Source organism: Amphiura filiformis, chromosome 14 (genome assembly GCF_039555335.1).
Source record: "Amphiura filiformis chromosome 14, Afil_fr2py, whole genome shotgun sequence".
NCBI lineage: Eukaryota > Metazoa > Echinodermata > Ophiuroidea > Amphilepidida > Amphiuridae > Amphiura > Amphiura filiformis.
The window spans coordinates 14941529-14959511 of NC_092641.1; the positions used below are offsets into that span (position 1 = coordinate 14941529).

At 35.6% G+C, this 17983-nt stretch overlaps 1 protein-coding gene across 1 annotated transcript; it reads right to left on the reverse strand.

Annotated features, from left to right (window-relative positions):
* Window positions 1-250: 250 nt before the first annotated feature.
* Window positions 251-13698, reverse strand: LOC140168941 (aspartyl aminopeptidase-like). Its single transcript, XM_072192253.1, has 15 exons — window positions 13588-13698; window positions 13175-13253; window positions 12163-12251; window positions 10349-10462; window positions 9892-10017; window positions 8470-8594; window positions 6947-7034; window positions 5951-6058; window positions 5166-5243; window positions 4388-4471; window positions 3705-3862; window positions 2987-3026; window positions 2655-2756; window positions 1957-2124; window positions 251-629 (listed from the first exon to the last, which is right to left on the reverse strand). Exons 2-15 carry the CDS (start codon window positions 13251-13253, stop codon window positions 579-581), a joined length of 1410 nt encoding a protein of 469 aa, XP_072048354.1. The 5' UTR covers window positions 13588-13698; the 3' UTR covers window positions 251-578.
* Window positions 13699-17983: the final 4285 nt, after the last annotated feature.

The following is a 17983-nucleotide window of genomic DNA, read 5'->3' on the forward strand; positions in this document are numbered from 1 at the left end:
CTCGATACCAATAAATGGTAGAGCTATTTTAAAATAAAATCAAATAAAATCTGTGTTTATTTTTTACATTTAATATTATATATTTAACATTAGCTTTTTGATGGGAATTATTAACAGATTGTAGAAGTAAATGCAAATAATATCTATAGTATACAATATAATTTTATTTATTGTAGAGAATCTTAAAGGAGTATTTCGTGATCCTAGCATCCTCCATTTATGTCATTTTTCATTAGATATCCACAAAAAACCTATTCCCAAAAATTCAGTTGATTCCGATTTTGCGTTCGCGAGTTATGCATGATTATGTGTATTACACTGCTCCATAGACAATGCGTTGTAATGTCGTTCTGGTGCACCAGAACGAAATTCAAATTTCACGATATCTTTGCTAAACGAATTAATCTGCAAGAAATATTTTGCACATAAACATTATGTAGCCAGAGGTTTCCAGTGATAAAAATCTCAACTTTTTTTGAGAAAAGTGGGGGGGTGAGGCTGTGGATCACGAAATGCCCTTTTAATTATATTCTTAGTATGAAACCAAATCTCCAATGTGTAATTGAAATATTAAAAATTTAATCGATACATGTAGACGCATCCACGGCTGGGAAGTGCTCGAAGAAACCCTGCAAAAAGGAACAAAATAGTAACAAATAATGACCAATTTCAAAACCACAGAAAATACACTGCAGGTAATTATAAATTGATAATAGAATAATTATCTTTCTTTTTGGTTTATTTTCGTCCATGAGAGCACATAATTTGAAGAATATATTAGGGGGCTGTCCTATAATTATGAGACCTCTCATATTTTGAACGTCTTGTAATGTTTTCCTAAGCCTTTTTTTTTATAGAGCGTGTTATTTAAAAGGTGCCTCGTAATTCTCGCTATTCGCAATAAGGGCGCCGCCAGCGGTTTTGCGATGTAATCGTGATGTATCATGGGAAAAGGTCGACATCAAGTCACGCGAATACGATATTACCATGCTACTTACATAATGTGATTTGAAATTTGACAATAATTTTTTTAGTTTGTCGATTTGGTGTTACACGCGTTATATTGACAAACTCAAAAATATTAATCACGTGATTTGAAATTTGCATGGTAATATTCGTATTCGCGGACTTGAATGTCGACCTTTTCCCATGATACATCACGATTTTCCCATGATACATCACGATTACATCGCAAACCGCTGGCGGCGCCCTTATTGCGAATAGCGAGAATTGTGGACCAAAAATCGCTCGCCCCTCATTCGGATAATAAGCTAGTCACTTGATCTAAAATTTAAGCCTGCCAAAATTTTGACTGTAAGATTGTCATGATCACTAAGTTGCCATTAGTTCATCATGTATACATGTAGTTACTAGTTAGTATACATTGGCTTATGAGGGGGCTGAAACGTAAAACATTCAGTTTTGGTGGGCCAATTTTGCAAAATATAAAAAAAAAACACCCATTTTCCCTCTATTTTATCACAATTTTTTAATTCAACTAGGATTTAATGGGGCTGAAAGGTATTCCAGCCCCAGCACCAAAATTATTGAGGGGCTGAGCCCCCCCCACACACACACACCCACACACCCCAAGCCCCCACCCGGTTCCTAAGCCTATGGCTTAGGTGACATGAACTTGATTCCCCAAAGTTGACAATTTTGTAGGGTACCATTGTAGCTTACGGAAGCTTTCCCTGTCATACTTATAAGTTTGAAGTATGCCTGCATTAGTTTTCTTTTTGTTTTCCCTCCAAATTAGTCTTAGGTTATTTGGTGTTTTGTTTTTGTTTTTGTTTTTTCTACTTATTTTGATGCCTTTGCATGGTCATTGTTCAGATCACTGTCACACATCCTCCAGGATATTGACCAAATCGTGTATTTTGGTATGGTAAATGACTGATAGTGACTTATACATGTATAAGTATATAAAAATGAATGAACAGAAGCAAATAATACCTTGTATAAGATGTTAAGCTGTTGAATTCCTGTGGTACAGCACATCTCTCGGATAGAATGCATACTCAGTTGAGGGCCCCCTATGTCAACTGTTCGTAAACCAAGTTTAGCTGACAGGATTGGACCAATCGTAGAGCCACATGGACTGTCGTTCCTAACCACTACATCCTGCAAATGAATTAGTTCAAATATGTTACATTTGAAGAGCTTTTTTTCCCAAAAGGATCAAATCCACTTTTTGTTGAAATTAGGTTATGTGCAGAATATGAAAGAGAGTGACAAAATACATAGTATATCCTTTGTTTCACATCTGTAACACTATATGTTCTGGTCCGGCGAAGTTAATGGTCCACGATATTTTCCGGAAATTTGAATAATTATATTAAAATATTGAATATTTGAATTATACTAAAATGGTGGAAACTGGGTTCTCAATGAAATGAATTCAAGAAAACAAAAATTGGATTTTTATTAATTGCAGACGAATAAAATTGATGTTGTTTCAAAAATATGTGCAAAATTTACAGTTTTCTCACAAAATACAAAAAATTGTAATTAAAAAATGTTTAAGATATCATTATGGGCCAATTTAACTGTGGTATTCTGTTTTTAGTGTGACTTGAACTTGCCTTTCAGGTGCCATCTTCGTTTGAAATAAAGTGTTTCTTATAAAGCATAAATATACGTAAGACTTTTACCTGTAATGGCACATTGACTTTGTCAGCAATTTGTCGTAGTATAGCTGCTGTGACAGCAGTAGTAGCATATCGTTGGTTTCCATTGAATTTGAGAACAGGACCCTATATTGTGAGAAAATAGACCAACGTAAAAATGGAAGAATAGTTGATATCACAAAAGTTTAAAGGAAAAAGAGACAGAGTGGGCCGAAGGGAAAAGGAGCAAAGGTGGCAAGAAGAGAGGATAGAGTCAGTGAGAGAGCAATAAAGCATGGACTGATACAGACATAGATGGAAAAGATACAAATGAGGAAAATAATATCAATTAAAGAAAATAAATTTATGTCAAATACCTTATGCAATCCAACTTTATGATTCTCCTCGTGTTTGTCTCTGAAAAAAGGAAAGTAAAAGAAAAGTGTATAAACATCATAACTAACAATTCTGCTTTTATATTAACATTCCCATTAAACCTACTATGAATTCTCTTTCTGATGGAGCCACTATCAAAAAACAAAAAATATCCGTCAAGTGGTTTAGCTTTAATGCCCTTCGGAAGAGAGTGGTCTCCAAGTTGCATTTGATTTACACAGGGAATTTTGCAGGCCATGCGTGCCCTTCCTTATAAAACACCAAAGTGCGAATATTTTCAAATATCTAAATTAGCCAAAAATTTAGGACATGTTACAAAACTATGTTTTCTAGAATTTCAGAGAGTACAACAAATATTGGCCGGTTATTTTTTCACACAGTGACGTTAACTAGGAAATGCCATATACCTCTAACATACACTGTTTGTAGAGGTCACGCATCAATGGTGAGAGCACTGTGTATTGTGTATAGGAAAATGAACAGTAACTGCAGTATGTATAATTAGGCTTCGACGGCTTCCTGCAACCGATGACGTCCTCGATTGGAATATGTCCGCATTAATGTGGAGTGTATATCCCAGACAAATTCCATATACCAACGACGTCGCCCATGCACCATCAACCCGGCGCACTCTGCGCCGCAAATGACGAGCTTGTTCTTCGTTTCTGTTTTTCATATAAACATATAACATAAACTTACGAGTAATTGGGATGGACTGCGTGTGCTTGGTCTGCGCTAACCAAGTAAGACTTGCTGACTGCTTCTTCAAATGCAACAGGGTTGGTTCCAGCACAAAGGCGTCTCATGATCCACTCAGACAACGAGGAGGCTGCTCCTTGTGCACTTTCTGAACCGACCTACATGTAAATAAATCATTCATACATTGTTTAAAACTAACTAAGGCTTAAAGATAACTAAGGTTTAAAGATAACTAAGGCTGATAGTAAATTGTTCACTTGATTCTTGAGAGTTGTCCTCTCGGTCTTTTCACTGTCCGTCTTTAAATCTGTTTCTCACTTCCCTTTCCATGTATCCCAGCATGTTTCAATAATTATGCTTTTTAGCCAGGCCTGAACAGTTTGTTTGAGCTTGGTTCCATCCAGACCCAAGTTTGTCTCCACACGCAACGACCGTTTAAACAAACAAACAAACAAACATATTTGTGTATTTAGGAGTGTAATGAGGTATTATCATAAGAAGACAGTTAGGCTATTTCTTTACTTCTTTACACTCTTCAAAATGAAAGCGTTTCATTATATCTGAAACAAGGTTTGATCTGATCCATACAATGCAGTTTGAGTTCTCATCATCATTGAAATATTGTTACCCCGGACTGTAACAAAGCAGATAACAAGTAAAAGTTTGATGATAAATTTACTTACTTCTTCGTTGTCAAAAAGTAGTACCATTCGGATATTGGGCTCATTTTTCAGACTATCTTTATCCTTACTGGACTCGATTAGACCCTATGAAAATATATACAATAAAGTTAAAATGTTAATGTTATTTCACTCATTCTATGCAATAATTTGTTGCCCAAAACATGTGATTCTACTGCATGCAGTAATTTCCGTTAAACCCAACCTACTATTAATTGAACAAACACGTCAGATTTTACAAGCATACAGCAATTAAAAAATGGAAAAATGGAAAATCTGGGTCACTTGGCCGGGGTCACTTGGGCCTAGATAATAGGGTTTTTGTCACCTAAATGGGCTATTCCATTTATAATCCACACTACCCCTCTGGAAGATTTAGCTAAAGTCATCTAAAGAGGGAGTATTTAGTTGCAAATAAAATAGACAGTTGGGTTACTTCCATTCGAAATATTCACTCCAGTTATGGAAGATATTAATATTATAAAGCCATAATATAGGAGAAGTATGGGTTACAAAATGATGTACCCTGACCAATTGCATTTGAAAAACATATACTCCCAAACTCCCATGTGGATATTTCTCAAATCTTCCACAGTTTATTCTACAAATCATATATTTTGAAAACTTGCTTGATTTATTGAACCTGCTAGGTTTCATTTTCTCTTTCCTTTCAGGTGTATTCTCTCGAATTTCCTTCATTGTTGCTACTGGAATTTGTCGAATTCCAAATTAAACCAATTCGAATGAAATAGAAAATAAAGAAAAGTGATACATTCCTTACCTGAAGTGAAGAGAAGCAATTGACCTGGTTATCAAGGCGTGGAGAAAAGATGAATTCGTCAAAAGCACCACCCAATGTCTGCATTACCAGAATAGAATGAAATGAAAGAAATATTTTGAAATCTTATGTACGTCATATTTAAAAGTTCCTGAAATCATAAAATGAAAGTAAAACAAAGACAGGAAAGAAATTTTTGTTTACCATGTTTACTGTAGTATGAATATTAAGAAATAAGTAATACAAATTGGTATAACCTATGCTCTACACCAGGCACAAAAAGAAACTCGTCAGTTATAGTCATCCTTGCTGTTCAACAACCTGATAATTTTGGATTATTCTGAAATATACATTTTGTTAATTGGATTTTGCTGTCTCATTTGACACCCTGTTTGTGAAAATCGAGCAAGAATTAACCAAGATATGCGCCTCCAAACCCTCAAACCCCAAAATGCAATTATAACGATTAAATTGTGCCTGTTATATTGTGTGCTTTATTGATTGTCCCGTGGTGCGTGTGTGCAATACAACGATACGTTCCCATTAAAATCGTTGAGATTGCAATTTTTGATTTTGGGGTTTGAGGCTTTGGAGGCGCATATCTTGGTCAATTCTTGTTCGATTTTCACAAACAGGGTGTCAAATGAGAAAGCAAAGTCCAATCAACAAAATGTATATTTCATAATAATCAGAAATTATCATGTTGTTGAACAGCAAAGATGACTATAACTGACGAGTTTCTTTTTGTGCCTGGTGTACAATACTCTGCGTTCTACCATAATACTTACAGCAGGTTGAGTATCTGCCAAACAAAGCTCAAAATCCAAAATCTGGTCTGGTTGAACACTTAGCTGCTTACATATCAGATTCATAAGGGCTGGATGATGCTTGGCAGACTGGAAGTAACAAAGAACAAACTATTCATAAGCAATGATATAGCAACCGGAACAATACAGTGCGATGTGTAGTCTAAGTATTCACAATACATGAATATATGATTGTCGACTAAGTTGACGATTGAACTTGGATTTGCTGATAGCTCTCATTACATCATTATTATTGAGAACGTCAAATAAAAGGTGATGAAGCAGGAAAGCTAATGAACTACAGTAAGCCAAATAATTAAGGTGCCAGTTATGTTCACCCCTTGTATATCCTAATCAAAGACAGATATCAAATTTGGAACCAGCAGCCAATAGCTACATCTTTTAGCTCGAATTTAAGACCTCATTTGTTGAAATTGTTGAAGAAATAATCACACGACGATCCAAAAACTCAAGGAAGATGCCAATGTAAAAGTTGCCGTTTGCTCCATATGATGCCCTATTGATTTGTACACAACGCGTTCGCAAACTAGCGAATTAGCACCGTGATTCCATTGATTAGCACGTTAAAACTAGCGTCGTGCTTTCATTGATTAGAACACAAAAGTGCAACTTTTGATTTCGTTTCTTCATTAGATTTTAGATCACAGTTTCTTTAATTCTCAACCAACTTCAACAAATAAGGTCTTAAAGCAGAGCTAAAGAGTACAGATATTGGCTGCTTGTTTTATATTATCTTACATATTTGTCTTTATTTAGGATATAGGGGTGAACACAACTGGTACCTTAATTCTTTGGCTTTATACTGTATATAAGCAGACAACCGCGTTGTTTTGTTAAATCAATGTCATATTTTAGTTTCACACTAATACCGTACAGCCCTACTGGTACCTCCATTTAGGGTTATAATTAAAACAACCATAATTGGAGTAAAAAACAAACCAGAGAACAATTGCATACCTGGCTCGACGTCTTGTCCTCATCTCCACCTTGTACCACTGTTGGCTTCTCCAATTCGTCTTGTACACATGTAGCTAGAATAGGAACTCTAGAAAAAATACAAATACAATATGTAAAAATAACTCAATGTGCCATCAAATCAAATCAACCCAATGGATTAATTGGTTTCCCATTGTTATTGGCATTTATTTTATATTATATAATTATAATACTATTGTTATAATTGTTTTTGCTATTATACCGGAATTGGTACTTCTTCCAGGTATTTAATTTGTTATTGTATTGAGGAATATATAAATATATGAATGAATGAATATATGAAGACCTGAGCGCAAGAAGACCGTAAGTCCATATTTGGCATTTTGAGATTTCATGGATATGATCGTTTAAACTTTTCAAAATAAGATAATTTGGAAACCCAAAAAGCCATAATATAGATACTTCTCAGGTACATGGGTATAGGCAAGAAGAATCATTTTGTATATCAACCAATTAAATATCTGTAATATTGATTGATATTATTTTATAGTCTTGCGCTCGGATTGAAACAAAAGCTTATAACTCAAAACTGAATGCAGATGTTGGAAATATTTAACCATTATCGGTAATCTATGTGCAAAGACGAGCGATTTGACACCTTGTTTGTTGAATTTTGGTTGTTTTAAAATTTGACCTCAGTTGCCCTTTAACCGGAAATGACCCTCTAACTCATTAACCGATCTCAAAACGTATGATAAATTATATATTTCCATAATCGTTGTGATGAGACGAGTAATTTGACATGTCTCTTGACGACATTGGATAATTTTACATTTTTGACCCCTCTTGACCCCTCACGTGACCCCTATACTATGGAAAGGAGGCCAAATGTCAAAAAAAATTGTCACAATTTTTGTCTTCATCCAATAACTTCAAAACCACCTGTAACTCAATTTCGTCTTAAGTGGACTTACAGTCTTCTTGCGCTCAGGTCTTCATATTGAAGTCGTGTTTTATTTCATTCAAACTTAACTTAATTACCTACTTATTACAGAGGTAGAGGTCTTAATGTTAAGCAGGGGTCGCATTTAAGGAGTTTGCGCGTCCAGGGACTCCTTACTTTTTTATTTTGGCCATTTTGGACTCCTTAAATGACAAGTTGAAAGTGACCAAAGGGTCCGATAAAAACTGTATGGACTCCTTTAGTTTTACGATGCACGGTGGCGTAAATCAGTATAAGAATCGTCGATCAAAAGTAAAAAATAAAAAGATCAGTAAATCTTCCAAATCACCATAGGCCAACGACACTAATAATTTCACTGGAATATTTGACAAGTTCCAAAGTTTAGAATTTTGGACAGGTTGACTCCTTGAATTCTCATTGGACCACTTAAATGTTGGTTTTGCAGGTACCAAAGGGTCCAGAAAAATTAAATTGGACCCGTTGATTTTTTGTGCTCGTGCTACCCCTGATGTTAAGGGAATCAATGCACATTACTACGTGTATTTTAGATTCAAATTCGTGACGTTGTATATCTACTTACAGTTCACTTTCCTTATTGGGACCAAAGGCTTCGTTGTGTTTCCTATACAGATGAATGGCAATATTCGGTACTCGCAATATAGGTTTCTCCACGTGTATAAGGTGGTGTGTGACCTTGTCATCATTCTTGCAAAATTTAAAGAAAAAGGAAAATCGAAGACAATTTGAATATTCGATTTCACTAGGTTAATAATAAACACCATACTGCAGTTACTGTCCGTTTTCCTATACACAATACACAGTGCTCTTTCCCATTGACGCGTGACCTCTACAAATAGCCCTACGTTAAAAGTATGGAGATATGACTAGTTAACGTCGCTGTGTGAAAAATAACCGGCCAATATTAAAAGTACTCTTCTAAAGTTCTAGAAAATATAGTTTTTAACATGTCCTAAATTTTTAGCTAATTTAGATGTTTGGAAATATTCGTACTTTGGTGTTTTAGTTAATGTTATAGGTAATAGTACATTGCCTAGTTAACGTCGCTGTGTGAAAAATAACCGGCCAATATTAAAAGTACTCTTCTAAAATTCTAGACAATATAGTTTTGTAACATGTCCTAAATTGTTAGCTAATTTAGGTGTTTGGAGAGGGTCGTACTTTTGTGTTTTAGGAAGGATATGTAAACGACAGATAACACCAAAAATATGAAGAAATTATTTCCAAACCGTGTTTAGTCAACAATCATTATGTTGCTCATTTTCAAGAATGCTGGTTTACAAAAAGCACGCCATTGTCTCATTTCGTGAACAAAAGTACACATACCATTGTTTCTTTTCGTTTCCTTTATAATCGGTTACCCAACTGAAGCTATAATACAAACTTTATTGCGATATCGCACATGAAAACAGTCACATGTGCACAGCCAGAGAAGATCCGATTTAATCAGTTGAGCTGTTTCAATGAGTGTTATCTTGGTTTAATAGCTTTTAATGGGGTTAAGTCCTGCAAAGGTCGAGATGAATTCTACTGTAGACATGACTGCATCATGCATAATTATATACAACGCCTCAACGTTGTAAAACGTTGTATATATAGCTATACATTGTTACAACTGAACGAAGCTGTGTCATTGTTGTGATAACGTTATATGACATTGTGTGTCACTATAGGATATGCCTATATAATAACGCAGAGCATAAACGAGGGGTCACAACAAAAGTCAAACACACAACCCAGTCCCTTAACCATCCCAACACCCCCCCTACAAAAAGAGTAAGGAAAGGCTTGTATATATTTGGAAACAAAATCGATCCGAATCCTTCTCCGTCGTCCGTCACTTTTGGTAATTTAAGTAACCCATATAATTATGAGTTCATAGGAAAAAATAACAATCAGAATGGTAGATCAAATCCCGAGACCCAAGTATGATTTTTTTAGTTAATACATTTTTTGTGTACTGTATCAAACACAGGAAATTTACCTTAACCAGGATTCTGCCGGCCACCGTCAAATCTCGGTCAAACCAGGTGTGCCATATCCCACCGCCGTAACACTCCGTAGCAACGGCTAGGTATCCAGCCTTGCATTTCTTAGAGCTGGGTTTAACCTGTAAAAGGCAACATAAAAATACATTACCGTTCAATAAATTAACAATATGAGTGTATTTGAACTGCATGCAATTCATGTGCAGTATCATATTGTGCATATACTTTTTAACAGGACCATCAACGAGAACGCAGAAACCCATTTCAAACTATAAATTGCCTTAGTGTAATGTTACATGCATTTTGGTATAAAACACATATCAATAGATATATCGCGGTTCGCACACATTCCCAAATAAAGAGCTGGGATACACTTTTCGATATTAAAGCCCTAGTATTCTTGAAATAAATTTTGGAGAGTCTAGGTACAAAATGTGCTATAATTGTACTTACTTTGAGACAAGGACTGTCCGTATGAGCTCCCACCATAGAAAACCCATTACCAGGCTGATATTGACCACCAACAGCAAAGGCAACAATGGTAGACTGGTTACGGGTCACAAAATACTAGAATAGAACATGCAAAGGCCATAGTAAAGAAGGTAGTCGTCTACTCTAAAATTGCAAATGTGTCACGATATAACTCAGTGAGCCTAGCCAAAGTGTAGAAATATTAAAATTAGTTTGAAAGTGAAAGATAAGTAATTGAGTCATTGAGTATTTTGAACTGAAAATTTGCCAAAAACAAAACAAAAGAAACAGCAGCGGTATTGACCAAATTTAATGTGGTACTTATACAGTGTACATGTATAATATACACCCCCTGATAAATGTTGTGACTAATTTTCCATTTTTCTCAAAAAATTACTACACACTGGTAACAAAAGTTATGTATATTAATATTATTATGGGCAACGAATCCAATTACTTCCCTGAAATTTCAGTGATTCAAGACAAGTGGTTCATTATTTATGTTAAGAAGTGAGGACATTCTAGTAGTACCTCTTTTCTTATCATAAGTAACGTACCGCTTGTCCTGAGTCACTGAATTTCCAGTGTAGTAACTGAATTCCTTGCCCCTAACTTTTGTTACCAGTGTGTTATTATTTATCAAGGGGTGTAGTACCACCTTAAGCCCCATACAAATTCATATCATGTAGATAATCTCTCTACTTAAAGCCATATTATAACATTTGCTGAGGAGAACGCCCTCAAAATATTTTTAAATTCTGTTTTTTACACGATTGTAATGTATTTTAGTCAATAAAGATACTCTGCAAAAATCAAGACTTTAGGTGCTGTAGTTTTGTCAAAATCCGAGGTTTTGAATAAAACGCCGGAACCGGCATTTTATTATTACGATGGAAATGTTAGTCGAACACGTATGCACAGTACGTACACGGCGTGCGGGATACACATGCACACAGACGCAGAGGATCGTACCGTATTACAACCGCGGGAGTAACAATTCAAGCGCTAGTAGTAAATTCCAATTTTCTATGCTTTACCTCACTTGTTCGGCTCAAAATTAAAAGGGGACATATCTGACAGTAAAAGCTAACATTTTATGGAAAATAAATACTAATCTATTTTTACAGAAATGTTATAATATGGCTTTAATGATATACGATGTATTGTTGGTCGAAGCAGCAGAAAAAAAGTAGTTCACAGCATCTTGCGAATGGTAGTGAGCTTTAGCAAAAATTGCATTACTCAATTCATACCGAGCGTGACGAAGAATTCAAATATCACAGATATACTTTTGTAGGTCCTGTGGTTCTTGAGTTATGTAAAGTGTAAAGTGTGCTGAGGCTTGTGGATCAACGTCTAGGCGTTGTGCCTGTGCGTAGCGCACTATAAATCACTGCGCTTTTTTTTTTTTTTTTATGTTGTAAAGAGGGCTGAAACAACAACACTTTTGTAAAACGTACATAACTCATTAACAACAATAAATTAAGCAAGTTTTCAAAGTATATGACTTGTAGAATGAACTTTTGCAAAACACCAAAGTGCTATTTTTCAATAATATATTGATTCAGATAATGAAAATCGATTTTTTTTTTTTGGCTGCTTCGACCAATAATACCTCGTATACCCTTAAGTAGAGAAATTACAGATTCATGTAAAATAATCTATTTTGTCATTCGGCTTTCGGCTTAACCACTTGCATGGTATGTTAGCACAACTATGCTACTAACAAAGGTGCAAAAAGCTGAATTTTTATGATTTTCTAAGTTTGCAAATTACTGAATACGACTGTTAGTTACCTTCTCTGTAGCCTTGATATCCCAGTGGTCCCTCTCCTTCAATTCTTGAAATCCCGCATTTAGAAGTTTTATACGACACTCATTAACCACTGAGTTAACACAAAATAAACAAACAAAAGGTAAATGATAAGAAATGAAATAACACTAAAATTTGTTTCACACGTATTTAAGTGAACACTGGCTGTGTGTGTGTGTGTGTGGGGGGGGTTGGGTAGGTGTTAATGTATATTTTGTAAAATGTGCTTATCAACTGAGAGACTTGAACATCATCTGCTGGTTGGCGGTCCGCGTTTGAGTCGTAACTTGTTTTACAGTCATGTTGTAAGACCGAGTTAAGACTTTCGCTACAAATAGTACTAGCGTTCTATCGTAAGTCAATTTTTACAATATAGTAATTAGTATGAAGATTTACGCATACACTTTCCATGAAAAAATCTTACGATTAATATTTTCAGGTAAATTACAACATTTATTGATATTAGAAGTTAAAACTATTAGACGTTTTACTTGGGAATCAGATTGCTTAGGTGTAGGGATGGATACATCTGGCCTTACTGGCCTTTCGGCCATCTCCTCCATGATTCTTTGATGGTATTTTGATGTAATGATATTTTAGTGCGTATTTTGGAATTATGGAAATGAATGAATGAATGAATGAATGAATGAATGAATGCTCACAAAGCCGACCAATCTTGCTTTCATGCAGATATTTTAGTGAAACTGGGACAATTGGAAAGAGTAAAATACCCTTTCACCTTTACACACAAAACTTTCACAATACCAAATTATGCGAAACGTGCATTTTATGAGAAGTAAGCTTTATACTATTAAACTGAAAGTTCGAAGTTATTGACCTATATATTCCATATATACTTCCTTTTTTTAAATATTCATACTACTTTAAAAATCAATCTGAATAATTTTTCTAAAATTAAAAAAAAAAAATTGTTCAGTTTTGCACGTTACCAAATGCCTGAGTGCACCAATAGCGAAATGTTCGAGGTAAACTCACCATGGTATGGAGAAGGCGCCTTGTTTACAAAGGCGATAAATTGCTTGGCCGAGGCTTCTGATGCTTCTTTGGACATCATCTGAAATTGGAATATTTTGTAGAGAAATACATGTTTGTTAACTAATTATTTTTTAGCTATTTAATTTATGGAATATTTGCCGCTGCGTTTAAAGCTATACTATCTCATTTTCGACAAATGAAAGATGTAACTCTATGTATAAGCAATTTCTTAAAATGCAATCCTGTTTGCTGTTGATTTGGTATTATATTCTAATGCATAATAATATGCGACAGATGATGATACACAACCGATCTGACGGCAGCTCTACCCTAATACTATAACTATAGATCACCCACTACCATGACTACGTTTACATAACACTCAGATATCAGCAATTATAGACCTTCCTTACCTTAAATTTCTGCTCTTGTTTCTCGTCTGATGGTACTCTGATCCAAATTGAGAAACGATTTGACTTCAGTGATTATTGGAATTGTTTTCCAAATTATGACAACATCTTGATATCAATAACGTCTAATTGAGAATACGCTATACACGTGCAAAAATATCTTGACCAATCAAATCGTCAATGAATAATAATTGTATGACCTCGTTGGTCAACGATTTTGTCTTTCACTTTTCATTTGTCCTAATAATCAAAATGAGCTTCACTTCCCTGAATAGCCACAATAGAATACTGTATATCATTTCTGGGCAGGTCACTGTCTGGGGGCGTTGACGTTGCTGATTGGTTGGTATGTGGAATTAAAAGCCGTAACGGTGTTTCTTGATTCTCAGTTGTTCCAAGGGACATCATAGTGTCACATCCAGTATCAGTCTACGTTGCTAACATAAAACCTATTACCAGTTTCTGTTAATTAAGGTAAGTTTTCATTATGTTAAGTTATATGATTATCAATGTTAATGATTGCAATCATATAATTCTTCTGCGCATATTTACTAGTCTTGTAAGATAAAGAGTACCAAGAGCTTCCCAATTCTCCTTACAATAATGATAATTATGGTGTTTTTGTTTGTTTTGTTTTTGTTTTTGCTTTTGTGTTGTTTTTGTTTTTTGTTTGTTTGGTGTGTTTTTTTTTGCTGTTTTTTTTTGTCCCACAAAGCACTTTAACTGATTTTTTCCCCTAAACTAAATTATAACGCTGTAGAGCTCTTGGTAAGTGTATATGGTTTGGTACAAATCTTTTTGTAACTGATTTCCATGTTGCTTAAAACATAACTCTTCATAAAACGCCTGATGGATAAGGCGTCCGTCTAAAGATCGGCAGGTCGTGGGTTCGATTCCCATGCCGGCACATTCCCTTGCTTTTTTCAAGTTGGGTTGTGTGCCGGTCGGGATTTAATGTTTATTTGTTGTCATGTTTAATTGTAACACTTTGGGTTGGTAAACTGTTCATTCTTTCTTATTGAATATATTCAGTTTCCTCTTGTGGCGAGCAATCGTTCCCCATTGTGTTTATTTGTTCTTGTGCAGGATGCGTACATCCCCATACCTACTTTACTTATATTATACTGGGGAAACGATTAAGCATCAGTAATGATTTCCTTCACTTGTGTACTTGCGTAACATTTGTTTGTGTGTATTGTATAGCTCGACTGCTTACATTAGACCCAGTTTTAACCACCGTTTATCAGTGAGAGCTGGCAGCCTAATGGATAAGGCGTCCGTCTAGAGATCGGAACCGGCAGATTTCCTTGCTTTTTTTTTTCAAGTTGGGTTGTGTGCCGGTCGGGATTTGTGTTTATTTGTTGTCATGTTTTGTTATAACATACTGCAGTTACTGTCCGTTTTCCTATACACAATACACAGTGCTCTCACCATTGACATTGAAGTGTGAAAAATAACCAGCCAATATTTAATTTATTCTCCCAAACTTCTAGCAAATATGTTTCTCTAACATGACCTAAAATTACAGCTAGGTTAGATGTTCAGAAATGGTCGCACTTTTGTAAGGGCAAAGCATAGCTAGCTCATAGCTAGCCAACTCCCCGTGTTAATTGAATGGAGATTTGACCGAAAATATTGAGCTATATTGGTAACGGACCGCTCCGTTCTGAAGGATGCCACAAAAAAACGGTACAAGCTACATTTAAACTATTCTAAATAGGTTCTAGAAAATATAGTTTTGTAACATGTCCTAAATTTTTAGCTAATTTAGATGTTTGGAGAGGGTCGCACTTTTGTGTTTTAGGAAGGATATGTAAACGACAGATAACATCAGTTGAGCTGCTTCAATGAGTGTTATCTTGGTTTAATAGCTTTTAATGGGGTTTAAGTCCTGCAAAGGTCGAGATGAATTCTACTGTAGACATGACTGCATCATGACACTTTGGGTTGGTAAACTGTTCATTCTTATTAAATATATTCAGTTTCCTCTTGTGGCGAGCAATCGTTCCCCATTGTGTTTATTTGTTCTTGTGTTGAGGATGCGTATCCCCATTACCTACTTTACTTATATTATACTGGGGAAACGATTAAGCATCAGTAATGATCTCCCAGTTAGCAACCTGGACAACGGATTCTTTTGTTCTGCAAGGCTCACTCAGTCATTTAATGAGGCAATACAAACGATCGAATTTGGTGTTGAAATGAGCTAAATTTTGAGTTACACCTTTTCAATGTAAAATTAATTTTCATGGCCAAATAAAAAGCAATCATTTTCATTTTTTCAGTACATGTCAGGTCAAATTGTAGCGCTTGATACTGTATTTTTTTTTCAAATCCTAGTGTTAAACTTAGGCGTGAAATTCAGTCATTTCGTGTAAGATTTTCGATTTTGATAGGCTTAAACTCTGCCCACGAGCCTTTTTTGGATCAACCTTTTAGCTTTTCAAAGTAATATAGTTCGCTAATGAAGGATTTTTCCCAACTTTCTAACGCACATCACCGTGAGCGATATATCATAGTTTTGTCAGAATTTCCGTTTTGATTTCACCATCTTTCACTGTCGGCTGAAAAAAATTCAAAATCAACGCTGAAATCTAAGGCTAGTACTAGCATTGTGGATCGATATCCCTGGGTTTAATAGGAATACCGGCATGGCTATAGTGTTGCCAGAACTTCAATATAGCAAAGAAATTCCCAGACCTATAGCGCTCCTACTGATCATGTTTAACCAGAACACCCAATTGGGGATTTAATCGCTGGTCGGGCAATTTGCTTTCAATGAAAAATTGACCTGGATAACAACAAAGGAAATATCGACTATTTCTGCTGGTTGCTCTCGAGATAAAAGCACTGATTTGACATTTTCGGAACATGAATGGAAAAAGGGTAAAACAAAACGGAAATTCTGACAAAACTATAACATATAGACCCACACGATGTGCTTTACAGAGGTGGGAAATATCTTTCTTTAGCAAACTATATTAGTTTGAGACGCTAAAACATGAATTCCGTAAAAAGCTCGCAGGCGAATTCAAGGCCTATAAAATCAAAAATATCACACTAAAAGACACAATTTGATGCTTAATTTTAACACCAGGATTTAAAAAAAAATGTATATCCAAGCACCAAGTTTTTAACTGACATTACTGAAGAAAAAAAAAAAAAGTATTGCTTTATATTTGACCGAGAAAATTAATTTCATAGCAAAAAGGTGTATCTCTGAATTGTGCTGATTTTTACATGTATCGATCGACTTTTAGCGCGACTAAGCATTTCTAAAGAATTGGTTGTCCAGGCGGCTGACTGCTTCTGTACTTGTGTACTTGCGTAATATTTGTTTGTGTGTATTGTATACCTCGACTGCTTACATTAGACCCAGTTTTAACCACCGTTTATCAGTGGGTGCTGGTAGCCTTATGGATAAGGCGCCCGTCTAGAGATCGGAAGGTCGTGGGTTCGATTCCCATGCCGGCACATTCTCTTGCTTTTTTTTTCAAGTTGGGCTGTGTGCCGGTCGGGATTTGTGTTAATTTGTTGTCATGTTTAATTGTAACACTTTGGGTTGGTAAACTGTTCATTCTGTCTTCTTCATAATATGTTTGATTGAGTTGTGTGCAGTGTGTAAAATAGATCCCGTCGCACCTCTAGCTACTTAGTCTTCGGACGTGATATTTTTAAACCAGCCCGTCCGACGGACGCCTTGAAATGATGCCACTACAGCTAGTAGTGCATGGCCTACCAACCGCCGAGATAGCAAGACATAATTGACAATGCCTCATTTCAAATATTTAGTTTTAGTTTTGGTTTTGGTTTTGGTAACGTGGTTTCCTATTGTCCTGCCTAACCACTTGAATCATAAGATATCGAACTCATTGTTTCCACCTATTGTTTAAAACCGAACATTTGTGTCAGTCAGTTTCGGTTTTGGTTTCAGTTTCTTATAAGTGGTGTGAATCGTAAAATTATTTGATTTGAAGTTACCTACTCTAAGTATACAAAAGAAATGTTTAAATTTCGCAGTGCAATATTCACGAGGAGAGAAATCGAGCATAGTAATCTACATTGAAAGACGTGGTTTACAAAACCGAATAAGTCTAGGCTAATTCACCTGTGAAAAAATATAGACCATCGAAATATTTGCATTCGACATTACAAAAGGGGCCACTATTGTAATTGTATACGTGCTATAAACAAAATCGATTCATGTCCTTAATCCCATGTAGCAGAATCGATGTTAGGCCATTATATGACCTCTAATAACCTAATGAATTTTACTGAAGCAATTTTTACTGCAAAAAGTAGAAGATAGAGGGGAAAATAGATTGTGTGGTGGGGTGGGGGGTGTGTGTATGGTGGGGGTGGTTGGAGGGCAAGGGGGATATGGGCCGGGAGAGAGAGA

Excerpts from the sequence above, each read along its gene's own strand:
- LOC140168941 (XM_072192253.1), bottom strand. The coding sequence starts at position 13,253 with ATGATGTCCAAAGAAGCATCAGAAGCCTCGGCCAAGCAATTTATCGCC. Across the intron at positions 7,035-8,469 it reads CCCAATAAGGAAAGTGAACT|AGTTCCTATTCTAGCTACAT; the intron begins GTAAGTAGATAT and ends TATTTTTTCTAG. Across the intron at positions 2,125-2,654 it reads AAGTCAATGTGCCATTACAG|GATGTAGTGGTTAGGAACGA; the intron begins GTAAAAGTCTTA and ends ATTCATTTGCAG.